Source organism: Channa argus, chromosome 18 (assembly GCF_033026475.1).
Source record: "Channa argus isolate prfri chromosome 18, Channa argus male v1.0, whole genome shotgun sequence".
Classification (NCBI taxonomy): domain Eukaryota; kingdom Metazoa; phylum Chordata; class Actinopteri; order Anabantiformes; family Channidae; genus Channa; species Channa argus.
The window spans coordinates 19,377,132-19,395,002 of record NC_090214.1 but is presented as its reverse complement, the minus strand read 5'-3'; the positions used below and the strand labels follow the sequence as shown (position 1 = coordinate 19,395,002).

Genomic DNA, 17,871 nt, shown 5'->3' with positions numbered 1-17,871 from the left:
ATTTTTTATTTTTATTTTACATGTTTCACCCAGCCCACAGTCATTTTCCTGTACAGATGAATTGTTAAATCAACCAGCTGTGTACTCGCACGTACATTTGTGTTTTTATGTTCTCAGGTGTGGAACAGTATGAAGAAGGGAGGAATTTCAGTGGCAGGCTTCATAATTTCTGGCGGTGTGCCAAAGGAACTAAACTAAATAAATAAACTAAGAGTAAAGTATTTATTACCCCAGCTTTTTACACTGTGTTGAAAATGGTGAGTGTTTAGACCAGAATCGTCTGGATTTGGACCAGAATAATGATATGAATAATAAAGAATAATCAGCAGCAGTGTTTAAAACGTAAATGTTCAATCATATATACAACTGAGAAAACCAGCACATTCATAATAGAAATGATTATCTAAGTACAAAGTTCATTGGCAGCCGTCTCAAGTGTGAGCATGTGAAGCTTATCTCAGTTGTAAGTTGAACAAACTGTTCAGTGAGTCTTTCATGAAATAATGAACTGTCAATAAATTGGGAGAGTACTGATAGATACTGCGTTGTCACATGCAATATGTGAGAGTACTGATAGATACTGCGTTGTCACATGCAGTATGTGAGAGTACTGATAGATACTGCTTCGTCACATGCAGTATTCACTATACAGCGAGTTGTGAATTATTTCAAACGATCGATTTGAACATAGTCTGAATTGTTATCACTATGACTAACAAAAATAAATAAAGAAACGTGGACAAAATGACGCGCTGTGGCGACCGCGAACTGAGAGGAAAGAAAGAAAAAACAAACAAACAAACAAACAAACAAGAAAAACTAACTACAAATACAATTTCCGCCTTTGCAGTGAGTTTTGCTCTGGCTCCACCTACAAGCCGGAAAACGAAACGTGCCTTAGCTGCTGTGTCGTAACCTCGGGATTCACTAAAACGCTGCGGAGCTGGGACAGCTCGGATATTCGTGAGCGGCAACTCCGTTTCATCCCCGCTGACACCGGAGAGACGCGCTGCAATGGAGGGGTGAGCCCTGCCCTGCTTGGAGGAAGCTTTTTTCTGGAAGTCGCTTCGTGTTAGAGACCGGAGCATAGGTTCGAACCCAGCTTAAATATTGGCGCGAGAGGCCAAAACTACACGTATTAACGAAACACGCGTAGCCTCTGTTTCTCGTAGAGGCTGAACTTGCCCACGTTTTATAATTTTTCAGTCCATCTTTTAAAGCGGTGTTACAAATTGGTTTCAATGTACCATTTTCATAGTTTCATACGAGAAATTACTGTTGTTAAAGAATTATTTTAATCTTTTAAATCTTTATTTTGCTCTTTTAAAGAGCATATTTTTTTCATATTTGGGCGACTGTGGCGTAGGAACGTAGAGCAGTCGTCCATCAGTCCCACAATTGTTTGTTCGATCCCCGGCTCGTCCGAAGCGTCGAAGTGTCTTTGAGCAAGACACTGAACCTCATAGTGGCATAGCAGCTCCCTTATCGGTGTGTGTGTGTGTGTGTGTGTGTGTGTGTGTGTGAATGGGTTAACGAGAAGCAGTATAAAGTGCTTTGAGGATCAGGTAGAAAAAGCGCTATATGAGTGCAGATCATTTACCATTTAATGTGAAAGTTATTACATAATTATTTATTCATGGAATATGTAAAATGGTTTATAGTTTATAATAAAAAAAGATGTCCTCTTGTGTAATAACGTTTTTAAGGTGGAGTAAAAAATTCAAACAAGTCAAGTCAAGTCAAGTTTTATTGTCAGTTCTTCCACATGTACAGTACAAACATACAGGGAACTGAAATTGTTTTTCATCGGATCCATGGTGCTTACAGATAATACTACCAGCGGAGCCTAAAAATCTAGATCAAATATAAATAAAAAACCCAACTATACAATAAGGGCATGTAAAGAATAATAATAATTAAAGTAAAGCAGCACATGGCTGATGGAGTGCAAACCAGTGAAGTGTACAACAGTGCAGATAACAAGATTTAGTGCAAAAAAAAAAGTACTCTGGTTTTTTGTGTGAGACCTTTACTTTAGACTCTCAGGACAGATTAGGTTAAAATGTTTTAACACTGGAAAACCACCACCCCCATTTTACCCTCAAAACACAGCTATACAGCTGTCATACATAGTACTATAGTACATAATACTTTTAATTGTGGACATGTCATTGTAAAATGTAATTAACTTCGGATTTAACAGTAGAAACTTGCTCTCTGGGGTCAGTTTGTTTGCTTATGATCCACCAATAGTGTTTCTGTGCCTTTTTGTCCCAGCAGATCTGCTACTCTGGAGCACTATAAAGCAGCCATGTTGCTGAGTGGTGCTGGTGATGCTCTTGGATACAAACAGGGAAAATGGGAATTCAATAAGTCTGGACCAGCTATTCACCAGGTGAGTGTAGGACCAGCACGATAAAAGTTTTTGTGTTTATCCGAGCCCTCTGTTTTAGCTGGTTCTAAAGTGAATAATTGCTAGTCGCTGCTAACAGGTGTATGTCACCCAAAATGAATGTTCTACGGTATCCACAGGCACGGAAATGTCTCCGGGACCAACAAGTTGTCCGTCAATTTTTTTTGGCACTTCAAAATAATGCTATGACAGTTTTCTAAAATGGTTCTGAGGGACGCTAAAAAGCGATGGGCATTTCGATTTGCAGATGTGTACCATTTCTCAATATGCGTACTTCTCTGTACTTGCATTCTCTAGGACTTGTGAAATGTCATCAGTCAAAGCCGAAGTACTGTTCCAATTCCTTATAAATGTCCTGCTATTACTTGGGAATTTGATTAATTCACAAATGTAAAAACCAATCCTCTCTTCTCAGTTTTCATAAGAGACCGAGAAAAATACCTTCCTTCCCGCCTTGAAATATATGGATAAGAAAAATGGTGAAAATGTTATATACTACTTGTATTTTATTTACTCTGTTCCTTTTCTATCTTTACATTCTCTGGTATATGTTAATATAGTGTCAATTACATTCTCAATTGAGTATTGTTATTATTCTCTAAACTGTACAATTATTAATGCCAAATTCTTTGTGAATTTTTATTCACACAACTCAGAAAAGAAAATTCATAGAAAAGTTATATAAATGTAAACTTGAATTTAGTATAAAGTGCATTGTTTTTAATATATAGACTTACATACAGCCTACAAGTTTATTCTTTATCATAATCACCAATAGTTTCTTTTCTGAAAAAGTGTAACACTTGAGATTATTTTGTTACTGTACATTGACCACTCTACAGTTGTGTTTAAGTGTAAACATCAGTGCTGAGCTAAGCTACTGCTAACACCAAGAACGCTGGTGCCCCGATTGTAAATAGTTCGGATTCCAAGGTCAAACTGACCGAGTTTGATGAAATTTTTATAAATTGGTTGTGTTTTGTCTATTTGTATGTGTTTTCTCAATTTGGATTGCTGTGAGCTCTCAGGGCGATCGTACTGTTCTCAGTGTTTCTATCTTTACAGGAGGTGAAGCAGCTTGGCGGTCTGAAAAACATCAAGGTGGAGCTTCCTGAATGGCCACTGAGTGACGACACTATTCTGCATTTGGCCACGGCTGAAGGACTGGCCACTGGTGAGCTTGAGTATTACGGACCACAACAAGAAACAAAGTCAACACACGTTCACATATGCTGTGAAGAGTGGACTATAAAAACCATAAGAACATAAATCGTCTCACTAGGAAACTAACTAACTACTGATGAAACTAACTGATGATCAAACTAAAAAGACTACATAGGTTGGTGGGCAGGGAAAGGACAAAAGGGACAGACAAGACGGGATGAATGGGTGATGATGGATAACCAAGAAGGACCAACCATACATGTGTTTGGACTGTGGGAGGAAACCGGAGGGCCCGGAAAAACCCATGCAAGCACAGGGAGAACAAACAGCCTTGTTAACCATTACATTTTTACAAATGTTAATATGAGCACATACACACTTTGAATTAGCTAACTCAGACTTGTGTCCCTGGCAGGGAAGACAGAGGAGGAGCTCCTGCACGATGTGGCAGCTCGATATGTGGAGGGGATGAAAGACATGGATGGAAGGGCACCAGGGAACGCAACCTGTCTGGGTGAGAATAAAAAAACCTTAATTTCCCTATTTTATTTTCTTAGATCTGGGTGGCAGAGATCCTACATATTCTGTTTCGCTTTTAGGAGTGTCCCAGCTAAGACCTGGAAAGGAAGGGGGCTACAGAGTGGCCTATAACCCTCGGGGAACAGGCTGTGGAGCAGCCATGAGGTCCATGTGCATTGGCCTAAGGTGAGACACTTGTGCTGAGAATAAATCTATAATTCCTAATTTTTTCCTTATTCATTTCAGTTTTAGCTTTCTGTCTTATGGCTGAGGCATCGTTATGGATTTTGATTTATTACGTTCCTGATCAGCAACATTTTTATCATACTAAACCTGTTTTTAGGATCATTTGCGTGCAGTGATCAGACTTTCGGCGTTAATGAAGAAAAATAAGCAAGTTAAGCAAGTGATTTCTGTTCATGTATCCAGTATTGGAGCATCATCAGTTCATATCATTGGCAAGTAAAGGCTCTTGTTTTTGTCTCCTAAAAACTCAGTACTTTGGTTTTGTTTGTGACCATAATCTGATCTGAATATATTTATATTATTATTATAATAGAATAATAAATCATTATTTAACTTCTAATCTGGTTTTTAAATAATGAACATTTAACCTTTTAACATTACTTTACCTCTAATGTTAAAGTCAGTGTCCAAAATAACTAAGGGCCATGATTTACTCACAGTGAGACCATGACATGACCTACTACAAGTATCTTCTTCCTGAAAGAAGGAATCTAATAATGATATTCAATATTAATTCATGTTGTAATTATTTACTTGTTTATTTGTGTGTTTTTTACAGAACAGGGAAAATGTCCATCCAGCTTTTCCCAGCCAGCCAGATTTTTAGGCTGGAGTAGCTGCTTTCAGAGAGGCGTTTTGAGAAGAAATATTTAAGTGATTAATCATTGATTGACTAATAGTTTCAGCTCTGAACTGAAAACTTACTCACCAGATAGGTCACTAGATTTGATCATGTTAATCACGTTTCTAATTATAGAAAACACATGTTAAATATGTTTGGTTAATAACCCACAATAAAATAGGAAAAACTGTAAGTGAAGTAGCATTAATAAAATGTACAGTGCAGTTTAAGCACCAGTAACATACAATACATGACAGGGAATGTTCACATTTAAAGTCACGTGGCTGCTGCTCCTGTCTACGGTAAATGCAGCAGTGGGGTTAAGTGTAAAACCCTTCAGTGACTAAGCACAAAGCGAGAAATACAAAGCAGAGTTCAAGGTTGAAAACATTAGGCAGAGCCAGTAAGAACATTATGTGGAGCACGAAAACAAGTTTACTTAAACACATTTCTGTGTGGTAACTGGGATAAAGTGGACCATCATATGCTCCATAGGTAAAGCTGAGAAGGTTTAATCATTTGTCTCCACCAGATATCCAAAGCCGGAGCAGCTGTCGTCCTTAGTGTCAGTTGCTGTGGAGACGGGCAGGATGACCCATCCTCACCCCACTGGTTTCCTGGGAGGCGTCGCCTCAGCCCTTTTCACCGCGTACGCCGTCCAGCGCAGGCCAATCACGAGTTGGGGTCTGGGCTTGATCACAGAGGCCTGTCCATTGGCAAAGAGCTTTGTTAAAGACCGTGGCTATGCCTTGGAGGAGACGGAGAGAGACTGGAACTTCTTCTGTGAGAAGTGGCAGTGGTAAGAGACAGTCATGTTTTATTCGAAGCCAGGTTTCCAAGTTGTGCAGCTTTGATCAACCCACTTCCCTCTCACGGTTAATAGATAGCAACACTAGGTCTAGGTAACATCACAAACCACACTTATCTTTAATACAAATACACAAATTGATTATTTACTTCAATAATTTGAAGGATAAGTCTGGTGACATTCAGTATTTCTCTTTGTGAAGACAAAAAGCATGAAAAGACCAAAGCCAACTATGATCCTTTTGATCCCACTAACATGTACTTTCTGTGTAGCCAAAGCTGTGGATGTAGCTTGTTGTTGGTTATTAATGCACCATTATTGTCCACGAGCGGCTAAAAAAAACACACCAATGACTGTAGTAATTCAGCAAATGTGTTTTACAACTGAAAATAGTTGTAAATATAAATGTAATGTTTGTCTGACTGGTAAAGTTGGTAATAGGCTTTTTTTTCTAAATTAAAATACGGACAGACATGGCAGAGAAGTCAAAATGTTAATTTTTCTATTTGAATTGAATTTATTGGAAGCAACAACATTGAAATAAGGAGCCCCTGCTATTAGAGTTCAAATATTCACTATAAATGCTAGAAAATAACCTGCAGTCATGTTAGCAGCCTTGTGCTCATATGTACAATAAGTACTGTAAGTGTCTTATCTCTGTCAACAGGTATCTGGATTTAAGGGGCATCTCCAACGGGGTGGGTCCTGTGGTTTGGCCAGACCGCTACGGCCCTGCTGAGAGAGATGTAGTCTACAATGGCTTCAACCCATGGGGCTGGGGGGGAAGCAGTGGCCACGATGCTCCGATGATAGCCCTCGATGCTCTTCTAGGGGCAGGTTCAGACTGGGAGGAGCTGATGAACAGAGCGGCCTTCCATGGAGGTCAGATATTCAAATTAGAAAATGTGTTTATTTGCTGACAATTTCACACTTTAACTTCCAGTGTAAGTTATCACTTACAGACAATGGCATAATCTAAAAATCGGAGCTTTTGTAGTGTACCCGAATGTTCGTGTTAGGTAAAAAAAAAGAGCCATGCTTAAAACAAAATTGGTGGAGGCGATTAGGCAAGATGAAGGAGGAAGGTGCTAATAGGTAGGACGTAGGTTTATAGTCAGCAGTTCGCTATGGAGGGTTACGTTAAAGCAGGCAGCAGTCGTCTTATAAGTGGACTTGTCCCAAGCCACTTTTCGTGGAACAACTGTTGTTGCACAACAGAAATGGGAGAAGGTCTTCACAAGGGCAAGTAAACATTTAGCTGTGGAGGAAACAGTCTCGTCTGATGTAAGTGTGAAAGCTGCCACCTACGCTTTGCTGGACCACGAATATGTTTCCCACCTGCCAGCATGTAAGCGATGATGAAAGGCAGTAGCTGTAATGCAATATAAATGGCTTCTAACGCGGAATTTTAAACCATTTTGTTTTTCAATCTCTTTTGCCTCTAATGTAAAGCTGACAAACTTAGCCTGTAAGGTAAAGCTAGTAAGCTTCAAATACTTAAAGCCATTGTCTTACAACAAATTGTTTTAAGGGGCCACATAACATATTGTTAAATATCCTTGTCTGAGATGGAATCTGTGTACAGGAGAGAGATATATAAGTGATGAAAGTGGTGATAATCTACACAGTATGTACACTGCCTTAAAAAAGTATTCATGCCCCTTGAAATTGTCCACATTTTCTCACGATATAAGGACAAATGTAAATGTATTTTATTGGGATTTTCTGTGACAGACCAACACAAACTGGCACATAATTGTGAAGGAAAAGGAAAATGATAAATGGTTTCTAAAGTGTTTCACAAATAAATATCTGAATAGTGTGGCACATTTGTATTCAGTCCCCCTGAATCAATACTTTGTAAAACCACCTCTCATTGCAATTACAGCTGCAAGTCTTTTGGAGTATGTCTCTACCAGCTTTGCACATCTAGAGAGGGACATTTTTGCCCATTGTTCTTTGCAAAATAGCTCAAGCTCAGTCAGATTGGATGGAGAGCGTCTGTGAACAGCATGTCTTGCCACAGATTCTCTATTGGATTTAGGTCTGGACTTTGACTGGGTCCTTCTAACACATGAATATGCTTTGATCTAAACCATTCCATTGTAGCTCTGTGTCTTGAAAACAGAAGTAGCTTTGCAGAGTCTGCATAAATGAGTGGAAAGAAAACTTATTCCATTAAATTATTACTGAATAAAAGGTATTTTTTAAAAATATATTTTTTTAGCTATGTTGATTGGCAGGTCTGTGTCCCATTGTAAGGCCTTGTTATAATAGCTCTTTTAGAGTCTAGGGCTGGAAAATGGGACCAGTGTTTGAGTAACCAGTGCACTCACTGACTTGTGAACTTACCTAAAATAACATGATAAAAGTGCCATGTTTTTTATTTTGTTTTTATTGCTCATGAAGTCAAGTGTTGAGTTGTAGAGTTTGCCCTTTATCAAAAACTCACCCAGCCTTGCTTTGATGGTGATAGGGAATCTGTTAGTTGCCAATATCTTTACATCCAGCAGATACAGAACATTATCATCCATTTGGATCTAAATCCAATATTGTCTCTCTTTCAACTAGAATTGGTCATCAGCAGCTCTGCAGGGAAAAAGTCATTTAACTCTTAAGCAGCTAGTAGAGCCTTCTTTTTTTTTAGTTCTAATAGCAGCCACCTGTAGAAAACAAACAAAAGCCTTAGTTTTGGTGAGAATGAAACCTAAAAGGTGCAGACTATCAAACAAAGAGGGTTTATCACTACTCACATTATGCACAGTAATTTGGCCCAAATTGTATCTGTTATTTTCAACATCTCTACTTGAAACAGAAACACGAATTTCTGCCTCATCAAAGGCTTTTCTTTCTTTCTGACCAGGTGACAATGACAGCACAGCCGTGATTGCCTGTTGCTGCTGGGGTCTCCTCTATGGCACCAAGGGAGTTCCTAAAGGCAACTACTCCAACTTGGAGTACCGGGACCGGCTGAAGAAATGCGCCAAACAGCTCTTTGCCCTGTCACACTGAAAAGCCTGCCATGCTGACAGTAATGAAAACTTAATTTTCTGGGGTGGAATGATGGAAGACTGATGGTGGTTGGAGAAAGACTTTCCGAGACTGGAATCTGTGGAGGCCTGTCCACAATAGCCGTTTTTATTGTTTTAATTATGATGCGATAGCTTTAGCAGCATGCTTGGGATTATTGTTAGTGCCTTGCAAGTATTCATACGCCAAGAGAAATGTTAAGAAATATATAACTATATGAAAGTATAATAATAACAAATTATATACACTGACTTGTAGTAGTTTTGAGTCTTTTAAACATTGTAACAGAAAATAGAGGCAGCAAATTTTCCCTTTTTGTACTATATGCACAAAGGCATAAAAAGAACCTGTGGCTGTCAAGTTTCTCCATTTGCACATCTCACACAAACACGTACAATACACAGCTGTTTGAGCTTTTCATTTAGACATGTTAACGGTATTGTATCGTTTCCTACATAACTGGTAAAAAGAATTTTCCAAGCTGGAAATCTATTTTCGTGCGTGCACGGAGACGAGCACACAACACAGGTAGACTTTGCAACTTTTGTTGCAATGATGACGGGTCCAAGTACTTTGAGTAATATTGCACTACTACTTCCACCCACTGGTCTTCACAAAGAAACAGACTTGACGCACATGCCTTTGAAAAAGGATAGTTTTATTTACAGTGGTTGTCATCAGAATTACAATACAAATGATTAATAGTCTCCTAAGATGGAGAATTCATTCAGAGCTTGAGTAGGATAGCTGGAGGTTGTGTGTCTGTGTGTCAGCAGATTCGGTGGCAGCTTTGGCAGAGGGGAAAGTCCGTGGATGTTTCTGCAGCCTCTCTCCTCTTGTGCTCCTCTTCCTCCCTTTCATTCTCTGTTTCAGTGACTCTCTCCTTTCTTTCCCACAACCTGCATGGCAGCAAGAAAAATCCCCATCATCCATGAGTACAACACACACACCCAAGCATAAACAACCTCATGCTACTGTTTTATACCCTTTTGAAGTCATTCATGTTGGTAGCCTGTACTGGAGTTCCTATGAATGTCAGATAGTTGATCCTTGTCGTCTCCTCGTCTCCTTGGTTCGATTTGACAAACAACTGTGGAGTAAACACAAATAATTTTACCAAACATAACCACGTTAATGTATGTTCTTAACCACTAGATGGCTGTGCTGTTTTCTTTGCACGTGTAGAAACGATGACTGTGTCACTTTAAAACCAGGCCTCACCGGTGAGGTCGGTGATCCTTACCGTAGCGCTCTGTACATTCTGAAATTTGACGTAGCGCAGAGGGATCAAACAGTCATCCTTGCAGTCTTCCTCTGTCAGCTCAAGAGTCTGAGTCGCTTCACTCCGCTCAGCGTCGTCAAATCCCATTGAGCGAGGGAGGTTGATGAACACCTTCACCACCTTAGGGGCTTGGGCTAATGCACAGAGGGACAAATAAAGGGAAAAGGTGATATGAGGATAGGGAAGCATGGAGGGTAAAGTAAAGGACACACAGTGTATCATCTGATGAGATTCATCTTATCAGCAGGAAAATGAAAACTCACCAAAATCTGAGGACTGAAGCTTCATAGAGAAAAGCTTCACAGGCTGGTTGAAGGCAATAGTTATCAGCAACTAGACAAGATAAAAAAGCACAACATTTAACTAAGTAACACCTCACAAACTGATAAAAACACAATTAAAAATAATTGTGGCAGCAGAGGGAAATTTTTTTTATACTTTTCATCTTTGAAATCTGCCAAGCTCTCTTCACTGCTTCAGGTACTTGTTGGTTATACATTTAAATAAATAAGATTGATCCAAAATTACAAATCCAAGAGAAATCAACAAAATTCTCTGACTGGTGTGAAAGAAGAGCCTTACTGAAAATTCTTTACAGAAGAATATCTGCACTGCTGCCAGGATGTTTAGTCAATGTGTGTCACAGGAGGTTTTGACAGCATTCCTGGTTAAGATACATTTTGGACTATCCAACTTTCTAAAGTTACATACTGCAGCTGTAAGCTTTACTCCTTTGTTCCTCTTCGCAATGTCACATATCAGCTTTATTTGACCATTTACTGGTTCCCATTATCTATAAAGTCACTACTGAATATTTCCTGTCATTGTTCTTCACAGTAAATGCTTTCCACTGGTGGGCAGCATTTATAGTGATGAATTCGCAGTTTATGTAATAATAATCAAATTAGTGGAGCTTCATTAGGGCTATTATTCAATAACAGCAAATCAAATCAACAATACACTAAAACTGTGTGCTATTATTTCAGTGAAAGAGTCACAAAAATCACAGGGAGGAATGGCCCAAACAGAAACAGCCACAGCAGGTGACTGGCTCTTACTGTGGCCAGCACAGCTTAGCTGCACACTCACAGAAGAAAAACGGAATATTGTAGGATTCTTATAATCATCCCATATTTTTCACAAACATAAGGACCTCAAATAACACAAACTTCACACATCATACTATACCTGTTCATCACAGTCAGACTCCAGATAAGACGAGTCTTTGATTAAGCAGTTATCAAAACCACAGTCGTCGCTCTCATTGAGGCACTCGCAGCCAGCTTTGTTGACAAAAGGCATGAGGTCCATCTTAAAAAAAAAAGTAAAAAGTAAGAAATTTTATGTTTACATTTATAAACACCTCTTTGTCAGATACCATTATTTTCTCTGACGAGTTTAAGCTTCTAACAAAATTCTGTACTCAAGGGCAATGCATGCGTTCAAGAGTGGGGGCCATTTAAAAAATACTGATGCTGAATGGTGTCGGGACCATCATCAACTCACATATCCCTTAGGAATGTCTGAGTCCTCGCTGTTTCCCGGGTCATTCTCTGTGTGCTGTTTGATCTTCTCCTCTAGCCCTGCAGCATCTGCCCCCTGATATTGATCCACCCTAACCCTGTTCCTGAAGAACAAGAAGGTTGGTGTGGCTGAGATGTTGTTGGAAGCTGCTGTTGCCTGGTAAAAAGAGAACCAGTTTGGTAAACATTGTCCCATCAGTTTTTTTTTAAGAACATCTACTGATTTTTATTTGTCTTTTACTTTACCATAATTTGTTTGGTAACATGTAGCATTCAACAAAGCGTTTTAATTTACAGCAAAGATTAAAAACTTATGGCAAGTAGATAGTTTCTGCACAATTTGAAAGAATGAAGCTGATGATATTTTATATTTTCCTATTTTCTATAAACTCCATGAAATTCCAAAAACTAACTCGGGAAACTGGGAAATTAAAATTTAAAAATAGTTTTTTGAAATATATTTGCTCATTTTGGAATTTTGCCAGCAACAGGTTTCAAAAAGGTTCACTGTCTTAAGATTACCATTTAACATAAAGCTTCAAAGAATATGGGGACATAGCATTATTGAAACAATCACACAATCCCGAAAAATTTGTACCTTTTGATAAAGAGACGATGCCAAAATACAACCGTGAACAGCAGCACTGAATTAAAAACATATGATTTTGCATAGTTACCCAGCATTGGCTCAGGAATACGCTGCCCTCCAAAAGTATTGTGCAATGGCGCAAACTTCTAAGTTGTGTATCGATCCAGGTGTTAATACCCAGAAATAAAAGCTGAAATGCTAATCTTTAGTCTCATATTCATCTTTTAATGTCAAACCTAAATGTTTTCAGTCTACAGCAAAAATAAAGGAATTGGCAACACTATTCCAATACTTTTGGAGGGCAATTTACCTCTGAAAACTGATGTTAGTCAACAGAGATGGTGGCTGCATCCACAAATACATGTAGAAAAGTCTATCTTGCAAAGAAACAATTATAGGTCCCTTAAACACACGCACTGGTATTCTGACAGTCTCCTGACTTTGTCCAGAGGGGGTGTATGTAAGAAACTAAGTGAGATGCCCCCAACATTATCCAGACTTTATCCTGCGGGCCCCCCCCCCCCCTATTATAAAGTCCACTTTCTGTGCATGACGTTGTAGTGCATTACACTGCTGTGTCCCAAATTGTCAAGAGGACTAAAAGTAAGCAAGTGGGCATATTAATGACACGACTCATAAACCCAGTTTCCCACAGCCAAAGTTTTTTTAATCATATGTAAAGCTCCAAAAACATGACCACCTTCTCAGAGCTTATTTAAAACCGGTGGGTGAAGTAGGAAACTGCCCTGTGGTCTGACAACTCAAAATCTCAAATTCCTTTTGGAAATCATGGAAGCCATGTCATCCATAATATTGGGGACATAGATCATCTAAATTGTTATCAGTGGCTGTGTCAGGACTCTGCTGAATGAAAACCATGGGATGGACAAGGTGGTTTTGACTCACCTGACACACATGAACATCTACTTCGAGGAAGACGACCTGTGGGTACTTGTTACTCAACATGTTGAACGCTGGAGCTATTCTGACACAGGGCCGACACCTAAGAAGGTGGGAGACAGAATGTTACTGATCTTCTAGTCTTTTGAAATTTGTTAAATAAACAACTATTTAATTAATCAACAAATTGCTTTTCGTTTATTTATCAGCTTAATATAAAAGCTTAGCAAGCTCCGGCTTCTTAATGTGAGGATTTTCTGCTGGTCACCGTTTAGTCACATCGCAAACAGATTAACTATTGTTGACTTTCATATGACAGTGTATCAAGCAGATATGTAACATAAGTAAATATGTGAGCTTCTATTTACTGTTATTTGAGCTCTTATTACATAACTGTCTCCAGCACTCACACACCATTTATTAGTTATATATATTCAGGGCTGATTATCACCTCACTGACACAGGATTTTTCTATGATGTGAAGTTGACATTGATCAAGACAATGTATATAATGTGAACTATCCAGTGTTAAACTGTGGAATCCCTTTCAGTTTATCTATATCATTCTGACTGACTTCATTTCCATATGTTCATATTATAACCAACTGCTAGTGGGCCATACTTAAAAGTTATTAGGACTGTTTGATCAAATCACCTCACAGCTTAACATGAGTTCAGAGCTGTCTGCAGCCCTAATATAATAGGAAAATGACTTTCAATGACCTCATAGATAACTAACATTAAGGTGGTTGTAACAAGTACAATCCAAATAAGGTAGCGTTAACATTAAGGCTGCTGACCGCGGCTACTGTATTAAATAGTTGTTTTAAGGTAAGACTAACACATTTGTTTAAGATTATACTGGCGTTACAGGAATTCAGGGTGACATTCACAGACTAGAAGTCTTTACTCTTTACTAATCGCTAATTAATCAGCACACCATTAAATCTTACGACATCCATGCAGCCAATTTACTGTAATACTGCTATGTCATTGTAAGGAACAGAGCTGGTCGGCTAGCCCCCGCTAAAGCTAACGTTAGCATGCTAACCTAGCTCAAAACTACTCCTGTCAGATAACATAGCTATCCAACTCATGTCAACTCTCAAAAAACTATTACACGTCGAGCTCTTTTTCTAAGCAAGGACTAGCTAATGGGGTACGCCCGGGAATACGCGGCCTTGAAGCCGGTTGGGAAGCTAAGCTTACCCAGCCATTGTGAACTTCACCACGGTCAGCCTGGAACCGGCGGCCGCTAGCTCCGGCTGGAAGTCCGGGTCGCTTCCGATGACTTTAACTCCTACCATGGTACCGTTTGTGGCTGTGGTGTGAACTGCTTGCCCGGGCGGTGTTAAAAAAGTCCTCTGTTTTTAGCTTTCTGTCAGTGTAGTAGCTGTCCGGTTTCGGTTTACACACCACACTCATGGATGTACGAGCTGTTTCAGTATTTAGACTCATGATTGGCCCATAAACCGGAAAGGCGAGGCGGTTTCCTTCTTCTTCTTTTCTCAATTTTGGCAGTTTAAACGCTTGTATAGTTTTTACTGCCCTCCACAGGATGAAGTACAAACATGTAGATATGCTGAACTCTGCGATGACTGACTCAGAAGGTTATAAAAAGTAATCATAGTATCTATGTCTCCATCACAGTTTTATATCTAAGTGATGAAGATAGTTTAACATACATTGATCCAAATACTGTTATACTGTCAGAATTAACTGGTACCGAAACAGGATGTTAGTGGAACAGCTGCTGGAATATCAGCTAATGCTTTGAACAATTTAGTATTAAATCATTGAGGCCCTGTGTAATATTTATTATTATTAGTAGCCCGGTTTGAAATATATATTATTATATAAAATTAGCAGCTACAGTAGCTCAAAAAACTGTTGCAGTGAGTGAGAATAGTATTGGTGATGTTAAAATTAGAGTTCAGTACTATAGACCTGAATGAGTTAAGTACAAAGATAATTCTCTTCAACTACAAAGTATAAAACTCGAATTTGAATACAGTATTTAGCCCAGAGTCTGTGTAAATAGAAACTGTTTGGTCAAATTGTGTGTAACTACATGGCACAAATGCACAAATGTCAACTGAATTGAGAAACTATTCCAAATGGATCAATAAATTAACTCTCTTAAAAGAAACATTTGTTAAAGTGTGGACTGAGTCTCCACTAGGTTCAGGACTTCTTTAGATATGTGGATCAACAATCCTTTTGTAGCAGCTGCGTGTCTGGAAAAAAGTAACTGCTGTTTGTTGCTTTATAAAAACCTTTTCTGTGAAATGTTTGACATTTTTACATTTTTTTTAATATGTGCAAACCTGCAATATTTATCAAGCCTTTTTCTTTTAAATAATTGTAAAAGTTATTTCTAATAATTTTTAGGCTGGACAGTTAAATGGACAACTTCTCCTTGTCTGTGTACTGTCTTTAGAGTCCTTTGTATTGTATTGTATTTCACAGTACAATGGTAACGATACAGTTAAAGTAGTGAAAACTTTGCCTCATTTCTTGTTTGTTCCTTCTAAGCTAAAAAAATTGTCATTGTTCAAGTCTTAATAAATCTTGCTTAGGATGATGGAAAATAAAAAATGCTAAGAACCTGATAACTTTATTTTCTAATTTTGAGTGTGTTTCTCTAATAATTCCCTATAGCTTGACATTTCCTGAAGGAACTTTGTAATCTGATTGTAATTACAAAAAATATTAATTATCCTTGAAAGTATTGGCTAAATCCTAACATATTGTCTTTATTTGTTGTTTACTTGGATTTTATCTGTACGTTGCTTTGGAAAAAAAAGTCTGTGAAATGCATGTAAATCTGCTGGGCCCCAGCACATCCACATTTAAACAGGATTCAATTCTGAGTGGGCTGAACTGACTCTGAAGGTGTGAACTATGAGTTTCTCCTCTCAGGGTTTATCAACCCAGAGTTCAGGTTTAACCTCAGACTGTGTTACACCTGCCAACTGAAATGCCCCCCTTCATATTTCCTAATCCTAATATATGTGATGGATACAGATCTAAACAGTGGCAGCTGGTGCTGAAGCATTTTGGGCTGGCAAACCAACAGAAGTAATACTGCTTAGCTCAGCAACAATACGGTTAGAGCAAGCAAGGAGGTACTGTAACACAGATTAGGCGACTGTGGCGCAGGAAGGTACAGCGGTTGTCCACCAATCTCACAGTTGGTTGTTGTTGGTTCAATCCCCAGCTCCAGCCTCCAGTCACATGTCAAAGTGTCCTTGAGCAAGACACATAACCCCAACTTAGTTGCTCCCAGTGAGTGTTTGCCAGCTGCATAGCAGCTCCCCCATCGGTGTATGAGTGTGTGTGTGATTGTGAGTGAGAATGGGTGAATAAGAAGCAGTGTAAAGCGCTTTGAGTGCTAATAGGTAGAAAAGTGCTATATAAGTGAAGACCATTTGAAGATTAGAGAATGTGAGTGCAATATTAATACCTAAACACCATTATTGTCCCCAAGTCTTACATCTCTAGGACCTACTAATCAAGCACCAATAATAATTTCTGATTGGTCAGGGGCAGCATGGTGGTGGAGTGGTTAGCGCCGCTGCCTCACAGCTAGAAGGATGCAGGTTTGCACCCCGGCGGGCCGTGGCCTTTATGTGCGGCATTAGCATATCCTCCCTGTGCTTCTGTGGGTTTCCTCCCACATGCATGTTAAGTTAATTGGTGACTCTAAAATTACCTGTTTGTGTGGTGGTTGTCCGTCTGTCTCTCTGTGATGGCCCTGGGAAAGACTGGAGACCTGTCCCGGGTGTCCCCCTTCTCTCGCCCGATGACAGCTAGGATAGGCTCCAGCCCCCCTGTGACCCAAATAAGATAATCGGTTACAGATAATGGATGGACGGATGAATGGTCAGAAGGACAAGTGAGGCTCCGGTGATGGTTTTGCCAAATTTCCTGTAAATCTGTCTTGAGATATTTTAACCTCAACCAAAGTGAGAAAACCAGAGTTCCCATCCTTAGGCCCATGTTTTTATTATGCAGATATTATAGATGTAAACAGAACAAACTACATCTTATAGTGATATCAAGTAGAAGTACTAATAGCATGTCATCATTCATATCTTGGTTTCTTCACTCTGTCATTTTTTGCTGCCTTGCTTTTACCAGTCTGTCCTCACGTACCTGCATCTATGTCTTTCTGACTGTAGTCTTATGTTTATTGTACAAGGAGTATGTGTCCTCCTCTTTCTCCCTTCTTCCTCCTGCACTGTGATCTTCTTCCCTGCAGCAAAGGCCAAAAGAAGCTGAATCCGAACCACTCTAGCCTCCACAAACTCACATTAACCAGTCCTACAAGTTAAGTCAATTATATTGTTCATTACCAACTTTCGGTGCAGGATAAGTCACTGACAACCTGACATTTTTCTTCTTGTCCATGAAGTCACAGTGTTAGAAAGAGAGACAGCAGATGAGGGGAGATCAGTTTCTTTATATTGACTGACTGATTTAAACAGTGAAGTGAAGACAGGTCTCGGTCTCCACAGGATTTTGATCCAATGAACCAGGAAAACCAATGAACCAGGAAAACCAATGAATGAGGAAAAGTGGATTGTTGAAGAAGCCCTGCCAGAGAAGTAGGTTACCGTGGTGATTGAGTCAGAAGTTTTCTAAAACGAAACAAACTGAGTTTTCACTAAAACTGCTTCTTAAAATGCCACAGGATTTTAATCATAGGAGCATTACTTGTACCAATAGAGTGACCTCTCCACAGGACTATCTCTAATGTTTCACAGTGTTCT

The 17,871-nt window shown here is 39.2% G+C and overlaps 2 protein-coding genes across 4 annotated transcripts; one reads left to right on the top strand and one right to left on the bottom strand.

Moving 5' to 3' along the window:
• Positions 1–866: 866 nt before the first annotated feature.
• Positions 867–9,162, top strand: LOC137103393 (ADP-ribosylhydrolase ARH1-like). Of its 2 annotated transcripts, none has more exons than XM_067483696.1 (8): positions 867–1,022; positions 2,281–2,395; positions 3,479–3,587; positions 3,993–4,091; positions 4,177–4,282; positions 5,497–5,763; positions 6,440–6,654; positions 8,636–9,162. In XM_067483696.1, the coding sequence occupies exons 1-8, from the start codon at positions 1,015–1,017 to the stop codon at positions 8,782–8,784; spliced, it is 1,068 nt and encodes a 355-aa protein (XP_067339797.1). In that variant the 5' UTR covers positions 867–1,014; the 3' UTR covers positions 8,785–9,162. The 2 variants fall into 2 exon arrangements, with proteins under 2 accessions (XP_067339797.1, XP_067339798.1); XM_067483697.1 differs by having other exon boundaries at positions 931–1,090.
• Positions 9,163–9,439: 277 nt separating this feature from the next.
• On the bottom strand, positions 9,440–17,353 carry txnl1 (thioredoxin-like 1). 2 transcript variants are annotated; one of them, XM_067483699.1, is made up of 9 exons: positions 17,255–17,353; positions 16,812–16,929; positions 13,103–13,199; positions 11,591–11,764; positions 11,273–11,395; positions 10,348–10,417; positions 10,046–10,218; positions 9,788–9,892; positions 9,440–9,701 (listed from the first exon to the last, which is right to left on the bottom strand). In XM_067483699.1, exons 3-9 carry the CDS (start codon positions 13,160–13,162, stop codon positions 9,672–9,674), a joined length of 735 nt encoding a protein of 244 aa, XP_067339800.1. In that variant the 5' UTR covers positions 13,163–13,199; positions 16,812–16,929; positions 17,255–17,353; the 3' UTR covers positions 9,440–9,671. The 2 variants fall into 2 exon arrangements, with proteins under 2 accessions (XP_067339800.1, XP_067339799.1); XM_067483698.1 differs by lacking the exons at positions 16,812–16,929; positions 17,255–17,353 and adding an exon at positions 14,306–14,553.
• Between the last annotated feature and the right edge of the window lie 518 nt (positions 17,354–17,871).

What these genes read in the sequence shown, in the direction of transcription:
- LOC137103393 (XM_067483696.1), top strand. An exon ending in TTCTGTGAGAAGTGGCAGTG is followed by an intron (nt 5,764 to 6,439) that starts GTAAGAGACAGT and finishes CTCTGTCAACAG; the next exon opens with GTATCTGGATTTAAGGGGCA. An exon ending in CAGAGCGGCCTTCCATGGAG is followed by an intron (nt 6,655 to 8,635) that starts GTCAGATATTCA and finishes CTTTCTGACCAG; the next exon opens with GTGACAATGACAGCACAGCC.
- txnl1 (XM_067483698.1), bottom strand. Translation starts at nt 14,403, where the DNA reads ATGGTAGGAGTTAAAGTCATCGGAAGCGACCCGGACTTCCAGCCGGAG. An exon ending in GTGAAGTTCACAATGGCTGG is followed by an intron (nt 13,200 to 14,305) that starts GTAAGCTTAGCT and finishes CCACCTTCTTAG; the next exon opens with GTGTCGGCCCTGTGTCAGAA. An exon ending in ACATGAATGACTTCAAAAGG is followed by an intron (nt 9,702 to 9,787) that starts GTATAAAACAGT and finishes GCTGCCATGCAG; the next exon opens with GTTGTGGGAAAGAAAGGAGA.